This window comes from Cucurbita moschata, unplaced genomic scaffold (assembly GCF_002738365.1).
Source record: "Cucurbita moschata cultivar Rifu unplaced genomic scaffold, Cmos_1.0 Cmo_Scf00051, whole genome shotgun sequence".
Lineage (NCBI taxonomy): Eukaryota > Viridiplantae > Streptophyta > Magnoliopsida > Cucurbitales > Cucurbitaceae > Cucurbita > Cucurbita moschata.
The window spans coordinates 1,106,411-1,124,407 of record NW_019268567.1 but is presented as its reverse complement, the minus strand read 5'-3'; the positions used below and the strand labels follow the sequence as shown (position 1 = coordinate 1,124,407).

Genomic DNA, 17,997 nt, shown 5'->3' with positions numbered 1-17,997 from the left:
GGGATATTAACAACATACATGACAGACCAAAACCAACAATATTTGTTAATAGTGAGCTTAGATCGTTACAAAATTGACCTCGACGTGCCACATGTCTACACAATACATCTACACCGCTTCAAAACAACCACTTAATAACTTAGCTCTTCAGTGTTGCCAACAGTTGTTGTTCTTCTCTGCAGTAGGAGCTTACAAACAAAATATTAACTACACAAGTTTCTTACCTCTTAAGACTCAAATGATTCAGTCGCTACACACAAAAAACGACTCCATGGAAGCTGGAAAGCTGTCTTTTTTTTTTTTCTCTTTCTTTCCTTTTTCGTTCCTGTTCTTCGAATAAAATGAATACTTAATCCGGAAGAATGGTAGAGAATTTTATAACAGAAAAAAACATGTTTTTTTTTTATCATAAACAAAGGGATAGGAAGTTGATGATGTAACGAAATGGTACGCGTGTCCGACATGCAAGCATAACACCCAGCCTCTGTTTTCCTCTGTTTTCCTCTGTTTTCCTCTGTTTCCTCTGTTTCCTCTGTTTCATAATTCCTCACAAAAACCTCCAAAGTCAAACCTACACTCCTCGTTAACCCAAACTTTGTCCCAAAACCCTATCTCAAACAATCATGCCCAAGAACCCACCGCCATTCCCACGCTTAAATTATCAAAAATGCCCTTTTAATCTCATTGGATTAGAGTTAGAGTCGGTCGCAAATTCAGTGTTTTGAAGGGTAAAAATGAAAACTACAAGATCAGGTGTTTACTGTAGTTCAACCTATATATAGTGGTTGAGATAATGACCCAATTCACCGTATCTGAAATCTTCATAAAAAGCTTCGAACACAAATGATGGTGGAATTCCATGGAGAAATCCGAAGCTCCGGCGATGGAGACGAGCAAGACAAGGAAGAGGAACTTAGCTACGATGATCTCAAGAAACGGATGTGGAAAGATAGACAGAGGATGAAGCAGCTGAAGGAGAAGCGGGATACTGAAGAACCTGAATCCACCGCTAGAGAAGAAGCCTCTCGCCGGAAAAAAATGGCCAGAGCTCAAGATTCGATCCTTAAGTACATGGATAAGATAATGGACGCTTGCAAGGCAAAAGGGTTTGTTTATGGGATCGTTCCGGAGAAGGGGAAACCAGTCACCGGCTCCTCGGAGAGCCTCCGGGAGTGGTGGCGGGACGACGTCCGGTTCGAACAAGATGCTCCCTTAGCCATAGCTCAATTCCTCCCGAAAGTTCTCGAAGAAACAGGGCTCGATTCGGAGTCGTTTTTGCACATGCTTCATGATTTACAGGACACAACATTGGGGTCGATTCTCTCTGCTTTGATTCAACACTGTATTCCGCCACAGAGGAAATTCCCACTTGAGAAGGGTTTAGCGCCGCCGTGGTGGCCGACGGGGAATGAGCTTTGGTGGGGTGAACAGGGTGCTGCTGGTGGACATGGCGTTCCGCCGTATAAAAAGCCTCACGATCTCAAAAAGGCATGGAAAATTAGTGTCTTGGCAGCAGTGATCAAACATATGTCCCCTGATTTGGACAATATGAGGAAATTGGTTCGACAATCGAAGAATTTACAAGCGAAAATGACGGCAAAGGAGACGCTTACGTGGGCTAAAGTCGTGAATCAAGAAGAATCCCTCTTGCAGCTAACAAAAAAAAGCCTCAAAATCACATCCGTCGAAGACGGACATGACGAAAACAGTGAAGAACAGGACGCCGGTGGGATTATTACGAAACGTAAGTATATGTTCGAACAAGTAGCTGCAGCAGCAGCCGATTCGGCGCTGTACGCTTGTCAGAACCAACGTTGCCCACAGAGCGAGGCGCCGATGGGATTCGCCGACAAGAACGCAAGAACAGAGCATGAGACGCAGTGCATTTACAGAGAAGCAGAGGATGAGAACATCGACACGCATTTGAAGAGCGTGGTGGAGTGGATGAACTGGGAGCTGTCGAGGGCGGAGCCAAGCAGCGAGGAGGGGAGGAGCGAAGACGCCGTAGATGGGTCCGGCAGCAGCACGGTGGAGAATTACGGGAGCAGGTACTGGAAGGGCGGCGTGGGAGAGGCGGCGGTGGATGAGGCGTTTGAGATGCATAGAGCGAGTATGGATTTGAATGCGAGTCCGGCGGAGGATTTGGGTGGTGGGCAACAAGATGCGACTTCCGTTTGGGATTTGATATATGAATGGGCTGAAGACTAACACCAACCAAGGTTTTCCCACATTATGGGGTTGTTCTTTGGATTTTGAAGCTTTGATCATCCAAAAAACTGTTCTTTTTTTTTCGTTTTTCTCTCTCTTGAGGGTAGAAGTGATTGGACTTTGGTTTGACTTCTTCCTTTTATTTTGGTGAGATTATGATTATGATTATTATTTACACTCCTGTTCATTTACGTTCCATGTTTATACCGAAAGTCTACCTTGGTTAACTTAGGGAACGTTCCTCGGTTTATAATCAAATAATACTCTAAGAAATCCCAAAACAAAACCATAAGACTTTGTATTCAAAGTGGACAATATCATACTATTGTTGAGAGTCGTGTTCATCTAATATGGTATCAGAACCATGCCCTAAACTTAGTCGTGTCAATAGATTGTCGAGATGGTCGAGAGAGATAGGAATAGAGAAAGATTGTCAAGACATAAATTTTTACGATTGACAATGTTATATAGTGTGTAGGCATGCAAAATTCAAAATCATTTATTTAATAGGAGGAGGGTTCCAATTCTTTCATGGACTTTAGGGCGTCTGGGACTAGTCTTAATCCCTTAGGGTTATTTTGGTTCTCCGTTCTTTCATTTGAACTTTGAGAGTTTCTTATGTCGAGCTGTGAATAACTGGTGTCTCTATACGATGCACTACTTCATGCATGTTTTTATGAGACTAAATGGTATACCTAAAGGGTGAGGTGAAACCTCCCAAGTCAATAATAGTCGCCCTTCATTGGAGGGCGTGACCCCTCCCTTGTCCCATGCAGTTAATGGGATGGGTTGTATAACGTGGGTCTCTTGTTCTCTATACAAAACGGCTAGGTTCAGTCGGGCTTTGATTAGAAACCCCTGTTCTCCCACGAAGTTGTTGACACCATTCGCACATCTAACAACCTAAAGTGATTCCTAAGGTGGTTCGTACGTTGTGGTTTGTTAGGCTTTTAGGGGAGATGTTAGGTCTAATGTAGCCACTAATTACCCTAACAACAAATCGCTAGACTCGACATAATACTAAATCATGAAACATAACCAAGTGTGCACACAACGTTATATAGCATCATCACATAATTCATGCAAAATAAACATTATATAGCTTTTCCTTTTAAGATAATTATTTACGCTACTTCATATTAGATTTTTGGTTGAGTTCTTTAATATAGACGATATCAAAAACTCAAGTTCCTTTTGAATTTCTAGTAAAATTGTGAGATCTCGCACCGGTGGGAAGAGAACGAACCATTCTTTATAAGAGTGTGAAAATCTCTCATTTGTAGACGCGTTTTAAGAACCTTAAAGGAAAACCTAAAAATGAAAGCTAAAAAACGACAATATCTACTAATGGTTGGCTTAGATCATTACAAAAATCGTCAATCTCTGCACTCTAGCCTCACCTCTTACATCTGTTTCATTTCTTCTCATTTCATCAACGAGAAAGAAAAAGAAATTATTAATAACGTATAAGAGAACATGTTATAGAATATAGTTATATTTAAGTTGGGTATCTTAAACTATATCCTTTTATATATTACTATTGCCAAGAAATGTCCATTTACCTGACTAGTTCGATACCTGCACATGAACATGCTTTGAACGAAGGGTAGAATTCAAAAATTTAAGTACGATAGAAACAGTAATAAACGTTCTAAAAAATTTAGGGTAAAATTACCAATTTAACCTTTATGATTAGAAAATACATTTTTTTTTCTTTTTCTTTTTAGTTCTAAAAAGTGTCGATTATTATTTAATTAATTAATATGGTTATTAATTTTATAAGTCTGAATTTTATGGTCTTGATTCCTGGGAGACCAAAAAAACAAGTTGCAAAATTAGGTAAATTAGCATTAATAAATGTTGACTCCTTCCATTTGGTTGTTCAACTAAAAAAATCCCCAATTGATTGTGAATTTCATTAATTTTTTCTTAGATCTGTAGAAAAAAAAATAATAATAATAGTAAAAATTTGTAAATGCTCGGAATAATTATGGTTTATAAACAGAATACTGAAGAAATCCAAAACAAATCATAAGAGCTTATACTCAAAGTGGACAATATCATAGCAGTACGAAGGATCGTGGCCAAAGAAAAATACTAATTCATTTACTAAATAAAAATATTTAAAATTAAAAAAAAATGAAACAGAATCTATCAACCCAAAATTTCCCTAGAAGAAACTTTGGGGTGGGAATGAAAATACAGAGCTTTGGGGCGGACCAAAAACCTGGACCAAAACCCAACTTTCTTCTTTCCGCCGCCGCCATCGGCAGAGATCCGAATAGAGCTGCTCTTCTTCACCTTGTCTCCAAACAAATCCGCCGCCATCGACCCAGTAAACAGCTCGGAGGCGTTCCTAGTATGTCGGCGCCGCCATGAGGTGTTGCCGGAGAAGAAAGATTCCGAGGACTTAAGAAAAGAAGAGGAAGAGGTTGAACGAGAATCGGCATAAGAAATTGATGATTGCTGTAATTGTTGAAGCCTTTCCCGGAGACAGGATGGGCAGATTCCGGGCAACTGGTTGTGATTTTGGTGCCGCTTGCATTCTTTCGCCGATTCCGATTTCCCCATCCGCCGTGATTCTCTCTCTCCCTCCCTCCCTCTCTCTCTCTCTCTCTAGAATTTATTTATTTATTATTTTTTTTTTTTGTCTCTGTTGGCTGTGAAGATTCTTAGGGCTATGAATTGGGATATAAAAGAGGGAGAGAAACAGAGAGACAGAGTGTCGTTCGTGTGGATTGGTTGTTTTTTTTTTCTTTTTCAACAATAAATAAATAAAAATGGTTTTTTTTTCGAAAATTAAAAAAAACAAAATGGTTAAAATTAAGTTTTTTAATGACGGTCTCGTTATTCCATTTTATTTTTTTTTAATTTTATTAAATGCTGCCATTTATTAATAATAATTTCAATGTTTTGACTCCAAAATTGTTGTGAAACTGTTGAAATATCTGATAATTAAATTCTAGTTTTTGCCTTTCGTAATCATAAATGTTTATATTAAAAATAATTTTGAAGTTAAATTACTGAATTTTATTTATTTGGGTACAAAATAAATTAAAATTATTCAGATATATATAAATTACTAAATTAATTAAAAATAAATAAAACTTTAAAAAATTTCAAAATTTCATAATACCCTTTTAATAAATTTTAAAAACAAAGTTTTGGTTTTTTTATTAATTAAAATAAAGTTTTAATTTTTGGTTTAATTGAAAGTAAATTAAATTAAAAAAAGAAAAAAAAACGCAGTAAGGTCGGTTTGAAGTCCGTGTGACCTACGAAATGTGGGAGAATCGAAGCATCACAGGTTTGGATTAATTTTAAATTTTATTTTTTAAAAGTCAAATTATTTTTATTTATTATTATTATTATTATTATTATTTATTTTTGGTTTGATGATGGAAATTTAATATTCCCAAGGAAATTAATTAATAAGTAAGACACGTGGAAAAGAGGGAGTGATACGAAAAACATGGGATATTGAAGCACGGAAAAAAAAACATTAAATAATTGCGGGATTCAAGGAGGTGCGCACGTGGGGAGAACTAGAAAGAGTTAGAATTGGGCTACGTACGAAAACGACGTCGGCTCATTGCTTTGGAAAAAATAAACCACGCCTTTCCAGGAAGGCGTGGGACTAAGACATTGGTTTAACACGTGGGGTCCTTCACTCGTGCGAAAATTTATTTATTTTTTTCCTTTATTTTAATACATAAAACCGTGAAATTAACTGTTTTAATTTTTATTTTTACAAAAAAAATTCATTTATTTTCGTAAAATATATAAAAGGATGAAAAAAAAAAAAATCCTCCAACTCGTTTTCCAAAATTTAAGATTCCCAAAAGGCCTCAAATCAATAAACAAAGTATTATTTGTTTATAAAATCATAAGATCATTTCCTAAATTAAAACCATAGGATCATTCTCTAAATTAACCGATGTGGGACTTTCATCATCGGAGTTTGTCATTTTTTACTGACTTCGAGGAGGCTCGACTCCTTTTCTTTTGGAGTCCTTTGTTTGACATTTGAGGATTTACCAATCTATTGGCACAACTAAGTTTAGGGCATGACTCTGATACCATGTTAAACGAACACGACTCTCCACAATGGTATGATATTATACACTTTGAGTATAAGCCCTCATGCCTTTCCTTTGAGCTTTTCCAGAAAGCCTCAAACCAATAGAGAGAGTACTATTTGTTTATAAACCCATGATCATTCCCTAAATGAGCTGATGTGGGACTTTCATCATCCAACATATCTTGTAATTTGTCACAATCACCTTATTCTGAACCAAATTATCTCTCAGATAAATAAACTCACAGTTGAAAAGTCATTAAAAGTTTGATAAATTTTCGTGGTCTGTATGTATATATCAATAATTATTATTTAATAAAATGCGATAAAATTAACATCCAACAACTAAATTTAAAATTTATTGAAAGAGTATTTAGTATTATAATATTTTAAGTTTATAATTTTTAATTAGGTAAGGTGCGACTTAAACGTTAAGTTGGTTTGGCAGGGACGGATGTCCGTGCGCGTGCAGTCGCCAGTAGCCACGCTTCCCTTCTTTTAAGGCTAATAATTTTAATAAAGAGCCAAGCCATGGGCCTATGATCCAATGGCCCAACAAGCTAAGCCCACTACCATGAGTCCAATTATATTAAATTATTCTTTAAATTCTCGTGTTTAATCGTGGCTTAGACTAATTAAGACATTTACGCTCGACCAAATATCATAGATAAAAAAAAATTAGCGACTTCATGTAGGGTTTGTAGAATTCAAAGAAACGTACTTTGAACAACTACAGTGAGAATCGAGCAACTAAAAGAGTGAAGCAAAATATTTGAGAGAGTAGCTGTCTCGACACTCGTAGATATTTTCAAGGAAGAAAATATGTAAAGAAGTATTAATAGCAACTCAATACTCTCGTTTAGTGTCTTAACGTTGTGCGTTGTTTCTTACAAAAATGAGGATTCATTTGCGGAGACTTTCAAGGGTAGAGAAGGGAAAGTTCATATTTTACGATTTTGACCAAAATTGCTAGTTAGTTAATTAGTTCACGGTACGATCTTTCTCTCATAGATTATTTTTTTTATCGTTAGTTTCATTTGGTTACATACACTAATTTGTTCTTTCTTCTCAAGTGATGGAGCACGTGTAGAACTCCATATATGTCTATCAAATTTTGTAAAGATGTACACACGAAAAATCTTTTGAACTAATATGAAATTAGTGACACAAGCAACCCAAATAAAGTTTACAGTACAACTCTCTACTTTCGAGTTTGGTTGGGTTATCGAGTTATCTTTTTTTATTATTATTTAAAAAATCATATTTATCCATAATATATTTTACATTAATAATTAAAATCGTGTAAACTTCAAATATCAAACATTCACAATTCACGCTGTATCACTAACATCAGTTATAAATGTTCAATATTATTAATATTTATAATGATTTTAAATGTAGGGTCGGAGGGTAACAAATGTCAAATATTATTAATATCCACACAAATTTTAGTAAATATATCCAATAATGTCAAAAAAAAAAACATGAAAACCAAACATGTCTCTTCTCCAATAATAATAATATTGAAATTCATTTGTCCAATAAAATGTCAAGATTTCAAATCATCAACAATCTTAAAATATTGATGGGATTCTATAGATAAGAATTTTTGGACTATGTGAGTTGTTGAATTATTAGTGTTTTTTTTATAATAATAATAATAATAAAAGAGGACAATATATGCTAGCAGTGAGCATGAGTCGTTACAAATGGTATCAGACCTAAACACGAGGTGATGTGCCAGCGAGGAGGCTGAGCCTCGAAGGGGGTGGACACAAGGCAGTGTGCCAACAAGGATGTTGGGCCCTGAAGGGGGTGGATTGGGAGTCCCACATCGATTGGAGAAGGGAACGAATGCCAGCGAGAATGTTGGGCCCTGAAGGGAGATAGATTGTGAGCTAGCAGACACGTTTTAAAATTTTTTAGGGAAAACTCGAAAGGAAAACCCTAAAGAGAACAATATCTGCTAGCGGTGGACAATCTTGAGAGGAAGCTCGAAAGGAAAACTACAAAGAGAACAATATCTGCTAGAGTTAGGTTTGGGTCATTATAGAATTGATCAGTACAACCAAACAAGATTGTATGAGTCCACCTGGACTAGTCATCCCTAACGTCTAATCGATCGTGCATGCGATTTCCCTTGAAGTTTTTGTTTATTTTCAATCGTTCGTTTCGAGACTCGATAAATTTCAAACTCTCTTACAAACTTGTAGATCTCTTCGAGACAAACGAATGAGCCAAAAATCAACAAAAACCATTCAAAATCAAACGTTCTAGATTTTCGAATCTTACCCACCAATCAAAGGATCGATATTCTTAAAATCATCCCGAGACAAGATGAAATTATATGAGCATAATAGAATTCAAACGTTCATAAAAACATAGAGGGGAATATTATTGAGGTAAGCATGTGAAAGAGAGAATGAATTTAATTATGATGATGATTTAATATGTCACACACACAAAGGTTACAAAATTGGAGCCCCCACCTGATAAAGTGGATGGGAAAGGACTCCATAAATTCCCAAACCACCATTTATTTATTTATTTATTTATTATATTCAAATGTAAAGACCAAAAAGCTAGGACGTTGTGATGTTTTTTTTTCTTCTTTTTTTTCTTTTACATAATTTTTTTAAAAAAATTTAATAAAGTATCTCAAGTGTTGTTTTTTCTGATAAAATTTTATTATTTAAATATTTACGTAACACGTTATTTAGATCAAAATGATAATAAGCTGAGAAGCTAAGAAAATCGAATTAGTTTGTATTTTGCTCGTGCTCTCTCATCATTTTTTTTGGACTCCACGTCTTTCTACACATTTCTCGAATATTCGAAATTCTACATTTAGTAATTTTTATTTTTATTTTGTTTTATTAAGTTGAATATTACCAATATAAACGTATAAGATATTATAATTTTAACTAAAACGGCATTGTGATGTCCCACATTGGTTAGGGAGGAGAACAAACCACCATTTATAAGGATGTGGAAACCTTTTCCTAGCAGACACGTTTTAAAGTCTTGAGGGGAAGCCTGAAAGAGAAAGCCCAAAGAGAACAATATCTGCTAGCGGTGGATTTGGGCCATTACAAATGGTATCAGAGCCAGACACCGGATGATGTGCTAGCCTTCTCGCTCTTCCCTGAAGGGGGTAGACATGAGGTGGTGTGTCAGTAAGGACGTTGGGCCCCAAAGAGGGGGGGTAGACATGAGGTGGTGTGTCAGTAAGGACGTTGGGCCCCAAAGAGGGTGGTTTTGGGGGCGGTCCTAAATCTATTGGAGGAAGGAAAAAGTGCCAGCGAGGACGCTGGGTCCCGAAGAGAACAAACCACCATTTATAAGGGTGTGAAATCTCCCGAATGAAAGCTCAAAGAGGACAATATCTGCTAGCGATGGATCTGAGTCGTTACCGACTTAAACTCGAATATTCAAACATTAATGTGTGGAGCTAAAAAAAAAATTAGTTTGAGCACTTTTTCTTTTTAACTTTGTTGGTGGAATCTTAATGGGGATGCATGATGTGAAAAAAAAAAAAAAAAAAAAAAAAAAAAACTCCTTTTTGGCTTTATTAAAAGTCAACCAATGATAATAATTAGCTTTAGTGAAAAATAAATAAATAAATAAGCAATAATTAAAAAAAAATATTTTTCTATTAGATTAAATATTTTTCTATCTTTTCTAGACCTTTTAACTATTAAATATTCATGAACCATTTAGCCAAACAGACACATCTTTAAGAGTCGTTGCTTAAGAAGGACCCGTCATAGTATATTTTAAACGGAGGTTCCAACTAGATTGGACATATGTAAACCATCATGCCTTGCAAAAGTCGGTGTACTACTAGTCTGGCATGCGAGACGATATTGTTGAGTATGTGAAGACAACCTCGTGTGTCAACAAAACAAGATTGAGCAGGATAGACTAGACTCTCGAATTTCTTGGAATCGTAGCCTGTGCCACAAAAACCATGTGTGAGTGTTGCCATAAATTTAATTTACGGATATTTTTTAGACTTTTTATAAGTTGGTATTATTGTATTTTTTTAAATAAAATATAAAATTTAAGAATATTTTTTATTAAATATAAATTAAATTAATTAAATTAAGATATATAGTTAAAATGTTTTAAGTTTTAGGAGGTGTTGGAAAAATTTAAATAATTTATTTTATTTTTGGCATCCAAGTCAATGCTCCCACGTGGCAGTGTCCAACGTGAACCTATCATATTTTTTTAATTTAAATTATTGGATTCTCGTCAACAACTACCAAACCATTCTGTATTATCTGCCGACCAATCAGTTGTGTTTTAATTTTATAAATAAAAATATTCGAAAAACAAATATTCAGATTTAAAATTTGCTGTCAACCAAACAGGTCATAATCACCCACTCATACAATTAACCTATTGATCCATAATAATAATAATAATAATAATAATTTGAAAGAACATGAAAACGACGTCGTTATGACGCTTACCTGCATGCATGCCATGCCATGCCAGAGCCATTTTCCTGGTTTCATTAATTTATTACCCCTTTTTTTTTTAATTTAATAAAATTGAATATGATTTTAATGGCTATTGGAAACATATAGTATGGATTATAATACAAGCTCTAATGTATTTCATAATAATGGTGACATACATTAATGTTGGTAATATATTAAAATTGTCCTAAGTTTGTAATTATTTGGTAGCATTAATTCCTCCCCTATAACTATAGGAATGTCTACCTCTGCCACCTGCAAGGAATCCAAAGTCCTTTTAATCACATTAATTCACCTATTAATCTATTTCCATATATTTGGTTGAAACTATAATAAAAGCATTTTTCACTATGTCACCAGACACTCGTTTCTCTCTCTAATTGATGTGGGCCCCACTAAATTCACTTTCGAGACATAATGTCTTTATTGGCACACCGCCTCGTGTCTACCCCTCCAAGAGACAGTCTGTCGCTGGCATATAATTTAGTGTCTGACTCCAATACCATTTGTATTTGTGATTTAAAATATTTTTTAATAATCAGAAGAAATTAGGCAGATTAAAAAAATATTTATTTTTTAAATTAATTATTTTAGGGATTTATGTTATAATTTTAAAGTTTAGAATTTATTATAAAGGAGAGGAATAAAAAAGGAATAAAAGAAAAGAAGAGAAAAAAATTGTGAGCCTATGAAGTGTTGACTCAGAGCAAAAAAAATAATAGTGACGTGGAAAATAGTAGGCCCAAAAGTCCGGTTCAGTAAGTAACCGTTGGATCAAAATCTGCATGGCATGAATCAACGGCCACGATTTAAGATGACATGATATAATGGCAAGTGCAAAAAACAAAGCTCCCACACTTCTGAGTCCTTCTTCTTTCTCCGCCATAGCCGCCAAAATTCCTGCCATTTCCGGCCCCTCTCCACCGCCTCTGCAACCATACTTTTGCCGGATTTCGAATCCAAATTCTGTTTCATACGACGAAGTTAAAAGCGAAGGAAGATTCGAGGAGGAACGAGGAAGAAGAAGGATGAAAGAGAAGAAATGGTTTGATTTATGACGCCATAATAGAATCAAACTCCTCACGAGTCCCCAAGCAAAAAGGTCCAACAAATTCTCTCTCTCTCTCTCTCTCTCTGTTGCTCTGAATCGTATAAGGTCGTAGATATACTTGCGCGCGCGCACACTTTGTTTCTTTCTCTGAAGGAAGCTCTCTTTCTTCTTTTTTCTTTGATAGTTAACTTTGCAGTTTCGGTTGTTCTGTTTTTTGTTCGATGAGAGCCGGAGATTGTGACTGCCGGTCTGGGAATTGAGACCTCCGTAATGACCGACAACGAGTCTGCAGCGAAGACCTTCCGAGCTCTGGTGGAGAGCGCTAACCGGAAGTTCGCTAGGGTCCAAGACGTCCCGGCCTACGGGCGTATGGACAGCAACCACTACTTTCATAAGGTTTTTAAGGCTTATATGCGTCTCTGGAAGCACCAGCAGGAATACCGCGCTAAGCTTGTTGAATCTGGTCTCAACCGCTGGGAAATTGGCGAGATCGCTAGCCGGATCGGTCAGCTTTACTTTGGGCATTATATGAGAACCAGTGAGGCCAGGTTTTTGATTGAAGCCTATATCTTCTATGAAGCGATTCTTAATCGAAGCTATTTTGAGGGATCGAAGAATTCGAGGAAGGATCTGGGAGCAAGGTTCAAGGAACTGAGGTTTTACGCGAGGTTTTTGATGGTTTCGTTGCTTTTGAATCGTACGGACACAGTTCAGGTTCTTGCGGAACGATTGAAGGCTCTGGTGGATGATAGCAAGGCCACTTTCCGGGTAATTTCTCATTTGCGCGATAATTATAACTGATTGTTTTCATTTCTGTTCATGATCCAGCGTAGTTTTTCTTCGTTTGGCTTCTGATTGAATGCTGTCTAGACCCTGTATAACTTAGATTGCTCGGTTATTTTCTTTCACTATCATAATTCTGAATAGTAGTTTAATTTTTCTTTTTGTCTTTTCGTTGAATTGAAGAGCACATTTATAGTTGTTCCCCTTTCATTTCATTCCTTCTCAGCTGCCCAACCCGACATAGAAGAGGAACATTTATGATATGCTTACACTATTTATCACCTTTATGTCTCTGGGATTATTTATATCTGACAGGGTTGTATTAACAAATTTACTCCAATTTTTCTTATCAAACAACAAAAGGGAAAAGGGAAATTTAACCAGGGTCGCAACAAATGCGAACATTGGAGGGGTAGCTTTTCTTTTACCTTCAATTATTTTGGCTGCTTTGTGGGTGGCTTTGAAATTGAACTAAGCAATATACGAAACTTGGGAGATTTCTTATTAGAATCATGGTTGATTTGCTGCATTTAAGATTTTTCCGGATCTCGTGCTTTTGGAGAACTTTTTCACATGGGTTACGTTCATACTTCACAGAGTTTCATGTGTAATCTTTGAAGAATGAGAATGGTTTTAACACCCCAGCTCGGTCCAATAATTAGCATTCTCTTTTATTTTACTTGGAACAGCTTTTGAGTTGCATAACTGAGGCATTTTAACTATTGCTTCTAGGCCACTGACTTTAAGGAATGGAGGCTTGTTGTACAAGAAATTTTCTGCTTCATGAATGTAGCAACCGCCTCGATGAATGTCAGACCTTTGCGTTACTCTACTGCATTTGATTCCCATCCATCGTCCCTTCCATTTGTGGCACGTTTCCATGCCAAGAGGGTTCTTAAATTCCGAGATGCCGTTCTGACTAGCTACCACAGAAATGAGGTGGATTCATTATCTTTTTTGTTTTTTTTTTTTCGTCTATTGCAATTAATCTTGAATGAGAAGAATGTTGATAAATTTTACTGATTTCATGTACTATAACTTTCAGGTTAAATTTGCGGAAATTACTTTGGACACTTATAGAATGCTGCAATGTCTAGAATGGGAGCCTGGTTTCTTCTACCAAAAGCATCCAGTTGAACCCAATGAAAATGGAGCTGCCATTGATTATTCTGGGGCGTCTGGAATAATTGATATTAACTTATCTACTGATATTACTGATCCATCTTTACCTCCAAATCCAAAGAAAGCTATCCTCTATCGACCATCTGTGACGCATTTGATAGCTGTAAGTTTTAACTTATTCATGAAATTCTTACTGCTTCAGTTGCATGGCAAAGTTTCTAATTTATTCAATTCTTAGCCTTTTTTGCCTCGTTTAGCGAGTGGTTGATTTTCAATTTTAAGTTGAGCAATTTCGGCATTTTATTTCCCCATATGCTCTGATTTCCAGATGTTGCCTTATCACTCGTCTGAATTGGTTATAAGTTATGCCTTACAGCTTGTCACACGTTATAGAATTCCCTGAAGCTATGAATTGCTTCCACTTGCACTTATTAGCTTTGACTAGCATCTCATGTGATCTAATACCGATAGGAACTGATGTATACACTACTAAACCAAAGGAGAATACAAAGGTTGATAGCATCTAGAAAGGGATCTTTCTCCCGTAGTTATGTATCCAAATATTTACCTGCCTTACTTTCCTCTTCTCTTGTTCTGGCTGACAATTAAAAATCCCCTTTAACAAACGTTAAAAACTACCAACAACCATGAAATTGCCTGGTGGTCAATTAGGACCTTGTAAATAATAATGACCTTAGTGGGAATATGTTCAAAACATCATGACCACCTATTAGGATTTGATATTCCACGAGTTACCTTAATAATCAAACATAGTAGAGTTAGTCTGTTGTTCCATGAAAATAGTTGAGGTGTATGCAAATTGGCAAAATAGTTGAGGTGTATGCAACAAACATAGTAGAGTTAGTCTGTTGTTCCATGAAAATAGTTGAGGTGTATGCAAATTGGCGCAGACACTCGTAGAATTATTAAAAAAAAAAATGATAATCACGACCTATCTTTTGTAGAATTGCAAGAGAAACCTTTTAATTCAAGATCATAACATTATTAGTCATTTTAAGTTATCAATAGGCCATTTCTGAATCTGGACTAGGTTTTTATTCTGAAAATTCCTGCTCCATCATGATTGACAGGTGGAGTGGGTGGTTGCTGTACCTGCCATTTTCTTTTTGTTATTTTTTTAAATAATAAAAACTTTCGATTGAGCATCTCGTTTCATGAGCAGGTCATGGCCACAATTTGTGAGGAGCTCCTTCCAGATAGTATCATGCTGATTTATCTATCTGCAGCAGGTTAGTTTCCTTCTATAATCATCAAATGATTCAAGTGAAAATGATTTGACTTTTTCATTCCCATTTTACTATTATTTATTGACAATCAACGATAATTTGTGCAGGGAAATGCTGTCAAAACAGTGTCCATCAAACAGCAAGCTATGGGGGGGAATCAAGAAAATCCTTGAAAAGTAAAGTCATCGCTCAAAATTCACGAGAAAATTGTAATGCTCTACCCGAATCCTGTAAGAGTCAGAAGCCAGGATCGAGTGACCTTTATGATGAGTATTTGTGGTTTGGGCATAGGGGTAATGGAGGTACAGAGTCCTCTCATTCTCTCTCGCAATGGTCTTTGCTATTGAATAATGTGGATGCTTCATCATTCCAGCTCTTTGTTGTTTCCAATTTCATTGATGACTTGGACATCATTTTTTTCTTTTTGAATTTTCAGGTCCAAACGTTTTATACCCTGGTGATATAATACCTTTTACACGTAGACCTGTTTTCTTGATAGTCGACAGTAACAACAGCCATGCATTCAAGGCAGGTTTGTCAGAACTTTTACAAATGTTGCCAGGTCATGAATGGTTTGCTTCACACTGCTATATTTAAAATTAAATTTCCTCTTGATAGGTGGATGTTTCTCATTTTTTGTTCCACTGGTCTGAATCGACACAATGCTTCAAGAAGTCATTTCAATTTGTCAATTTGTCTATGATGCATTTTGGCATGTTATGAAATTTTATTTGACAAAACCACAAGTCTTGCAGGGACATCATAGAATTCATCTCATTGAATTTTCTTACATATAAAATGCAATACTCAGTCTTGTTGCAACGCTCGAGTCAATCCGACTGCTCACTTGGAATCAATATTTGATTTTCAGGCTCTACATGGGGCAGAGAGAGGAGAGACTGCCGCCATACTTCTTTCACCATTGAGGCCTGCATTCAAGAATCCCTTAAATGTTGATACAATTCAATCAGGAAGTCAGTTTACATTTTTCTTGACTGCCCCTCTGCCTGCATTTTGCGAAATGGTTGGCCTGTCCTCAGCCAATTTGGATATAGTAAGTTCATTATAATTGTCAAAACCTACTCGTTAAACACGTTCGGGACTTCCGTTTGATTCACAACTTATTCCCATTTTTAGGATGTTTACAATGATGCTGAGACCATCATCTCCTCCGCATTTTCCGAGTGGGAAATAATTCTTTGTACATCAACTAGCTTAAATATCGTTTGGGCTCAAGTTTTGTCTGATCATTTTTTACGCCGTCTCATTCTCAGGTATTTTCCGGTCAAGTTGCATGTGTTACTTATGCAATGTTATACGTACAGAAGCTTTTTTTTGTTTGTTCTTATGGAAGCCTGAATCATGTGGAATTCTCTCTTTCTTTTGTTCCATAATCTGCAGATTTATATTCTGCCGATCGGTGCTATCGTTCTTCAATACGAAAGAAGACGACGACCTTCCTATTTGCCTGCCTTGTCTTCCTGACTCTATCTCTTCGAATTGTGGAGTCGTCATCTCAGCAATTCGTCGTCTAGCAAATCATCTTAATGTTGCTGACTTATTTAACTTCCACGAAGCGTAATCACAATCTAGATATTGCGAAAGACAGTCCGGAATCGAGTACAAAGTCTGCCTTCTCAAGGTCAGTTCACAGTCGAAACATAACACCATTGATCTGTTGAGAGTTACAGTAGGATCTGGAATTGGTGTTCGTTTTGAAGCTAAACTTATGAAACACTGGTAGTGTGATGGTGGTTGCCTTCCATTTTAATGTTTATGGGCAGCCTGTTGGTTTCTTTAGTTTCTAGGTGGGTTTACTGTTTAGTTAGCTGAGTGTGTGATAATTTATTGTAGGTTTCTGTTCTTTTTGCTTATTCCTTTTCATTTCTCTGTTAAAAAAAAAAAGGAAGGAAAAAAATAAGTAAATTGAAGCAGAGAAATGACACTCCTCACTCTTGTACAAAAGTGACAAATCTTGAGTTTCATGTTGTGGTTCTTTTTTTCCTCTATTTTTTCAAAATTATTTTAGATATTGATCCCTCTTTTCTCTAGTTTTTGTTACATATTGTACTCTTGGAGCACTCGAGGTGAGCAACCCATTCATGCGAGCTCCCTTCCACTCAATTATGGCTGTTTCTCTCGCAGCAATATCGTCCCCCATAAGGACGTGCGTTGTGTACACTTTTGAAGGACTCTTCCACTCAAATATTGTTCTCTTGGAGCACTCTTGAGAGGTGAGCAACCCATTCTTTCGGGCTCTCTTCCACTCAATTATGGCTGTTTCTCTCGCAGCAATATCGTCCCCCATAAGGACGTGCGTTGTGCACACTTTGGAGGACTCTTCCACTCAAATATTGTTCTCTTGGAGCACTCTTTGGAGGTGGGCAACCCATTCTTGTGGGCTCTCTTCCACTCAATTATGGCTGTTTCTCTCACAGCAATATCATCCTTCATAAGGACGAGCGTCGTGCACAATCTGGCACTTGATCTACGAATATCTCATTGACCCCCTACTTCTTTACTTGTAACTATTGACGTTATTCTTCTTATGCAAATGGCTCTTTGCGAGACAGACAGAGATATAGATATGGTGATTGAAGGGCATCACTAAAATAAAAATTTATATAAATTTTATGAATTGGAATAAAACTTTTAAAATTTTGAAGGAAAAAAATAAAATGGCTCAGAGAAAAATATTGCAACTCCAGCCACCAAAAAACTGGATAAGTCCTACGTGGCGCGAATTAATAGGTCCATTTATTATCCTCCAATCGAAAAATAAAAAAATAAAAGAAAAAGAAAAAATAAATTGCCTATATCGACAAATTCAAAATCTAAATAGCCCTGAAAAAGGGTAATCAATTCACGGTTTGATTCTCTAATTAAAAAAAAATGCCTCAGATTTATCGCAATTTCAACCAATAGGAAACGAGAATTGTATCCTCACGATCCTCGTCTAGCCTTCCATTATCACATCGCGACCGTTCATTGTACTCGAGAAAACACAACTTAAGTCCTCAT

At 36.4% G+C, this 17,997-nt stretch overlaps 3 protein-coding genes across 5 annotated transcripts; 2 read left to right on the top strand and 1 right to left on the bottom strand.

Moving 5' to 3' along the window:
• Positions 1-682: 682 nt before the first annotated feature.
• Positions 683-2,373, top strand: LOC111436029 (putative ETHYLENE INSENSITIVE 3-like 4 protein). The gene has a single exon (XM_023073693.1). The coding sequence runs from the start codon at positions 844-846 to the stop codon at positions 2,206-2,208; it is 1,365 nt and encodes a 454-aa protein (XP_022929461.1). The 5' UTR covers positions 683-843; the 3' UTR covers positions 2,209-2,373.
• A 1,989-nt stretch (positions 2,374-4,362) lies between these two features.
• Positions 4,363-4,779, bottom strand: LOC111435907. The gene has a single exon (XM_023073507.1). The coding sequence runs from the start codon at positions 4,777-4,779 to the stop codon at positions 4,363-4,365; it is 417 nt and encodes a 138-aa protein (XP_022929275.1).
• A 6,745-nt stretch (positions 4,780-11,524) lies between these two features.
• Positions 11,525-17,399, top strand: LOC111436036 (protein SCAI-like). 3 transcript variants are annotated; one of them, XM_023073713.1, is made up of 10 exons: positions 11,525-11,875; positions 12,009-12,592; positions 13,340-13,546; positions 13,653-13,892; positions 14,913-14,979; positions 15,084-15,278; positions 15,413-15,504; positions 15,848-16,030; positions 16,114-16,250; positions 16,378-17,008. In XM_023073713.1, the coding sequence occupies exons 2-10, from the start codon at positions 12,095-12,097 to the stop codon at positions 16,556-16,558; spliced, it is 1,800 nt and encodes a 599-aa protein (XP_022929481.1). In that variant the 5' UTR covers positions 11,525-11,875; positions 12,009-12,094; the 3' UTR covers positions 16,559-17,008. The 3 variants fall into 3 exon arrangements, with proteins under 3 accessions (XP_022929481.1, XP_022929482.1, XP_022929480.1); XM_023073712.1 differs by lacking the exon at positions 11,525-11,875 and adding an exon at positions 17,232-17,399 and having other exon boundaries at positions 12,095-12,592; positions 16,378-16,618; XM_023073714.1 differs by having other exon boundaries at positions 11,525-12,592.
• Positions 17,400-17,997: the final 598 nt, after the last annotated feature.

What these genes read in the sequence shown, in the direction of transcription:
- LOC111436029 (XM_023073693.1), top strand. Translation starts at nt 844, where the DNA reads ATGATGGTGGAATTCCATGGAGAAATCCGAAGCTCCGGCGATGGAGAC.
- LOC111435907 (XM_023073507.1), bottom strand. Translation starts at nt 4,779, where the DNA reads ATGGGGAAATCGGAATCGGCGAAAGAATGCAAGCGGCACCAAAATCAC.
- LOC111436036 (XM_023073712.1), top strand. Translation starts at nt 12,095, where the DNA reads ATGACCGACAACGAGTCTGCAGCGAAGACCTTCCGAGCTCTGGTGGAG. An exon ending in ATAGCAAGGCCACTTTCCGG is followed by an intron (nt 12,593 to 13,339) that starts GTAATTTCTCAT and finishes TATTGCTTCTAG; the next exon opens with GCCACTGACTTTAAGGAATG. An exon ending in TGGGCATAGGGGTAATGGAG is followed by an intron (nt 15,279 to 15,412) that starts GTACAGAGTCCT and finishes TTGAATTTTCAG; the next exon opens with GTCCAAACGTTTTATACCCT.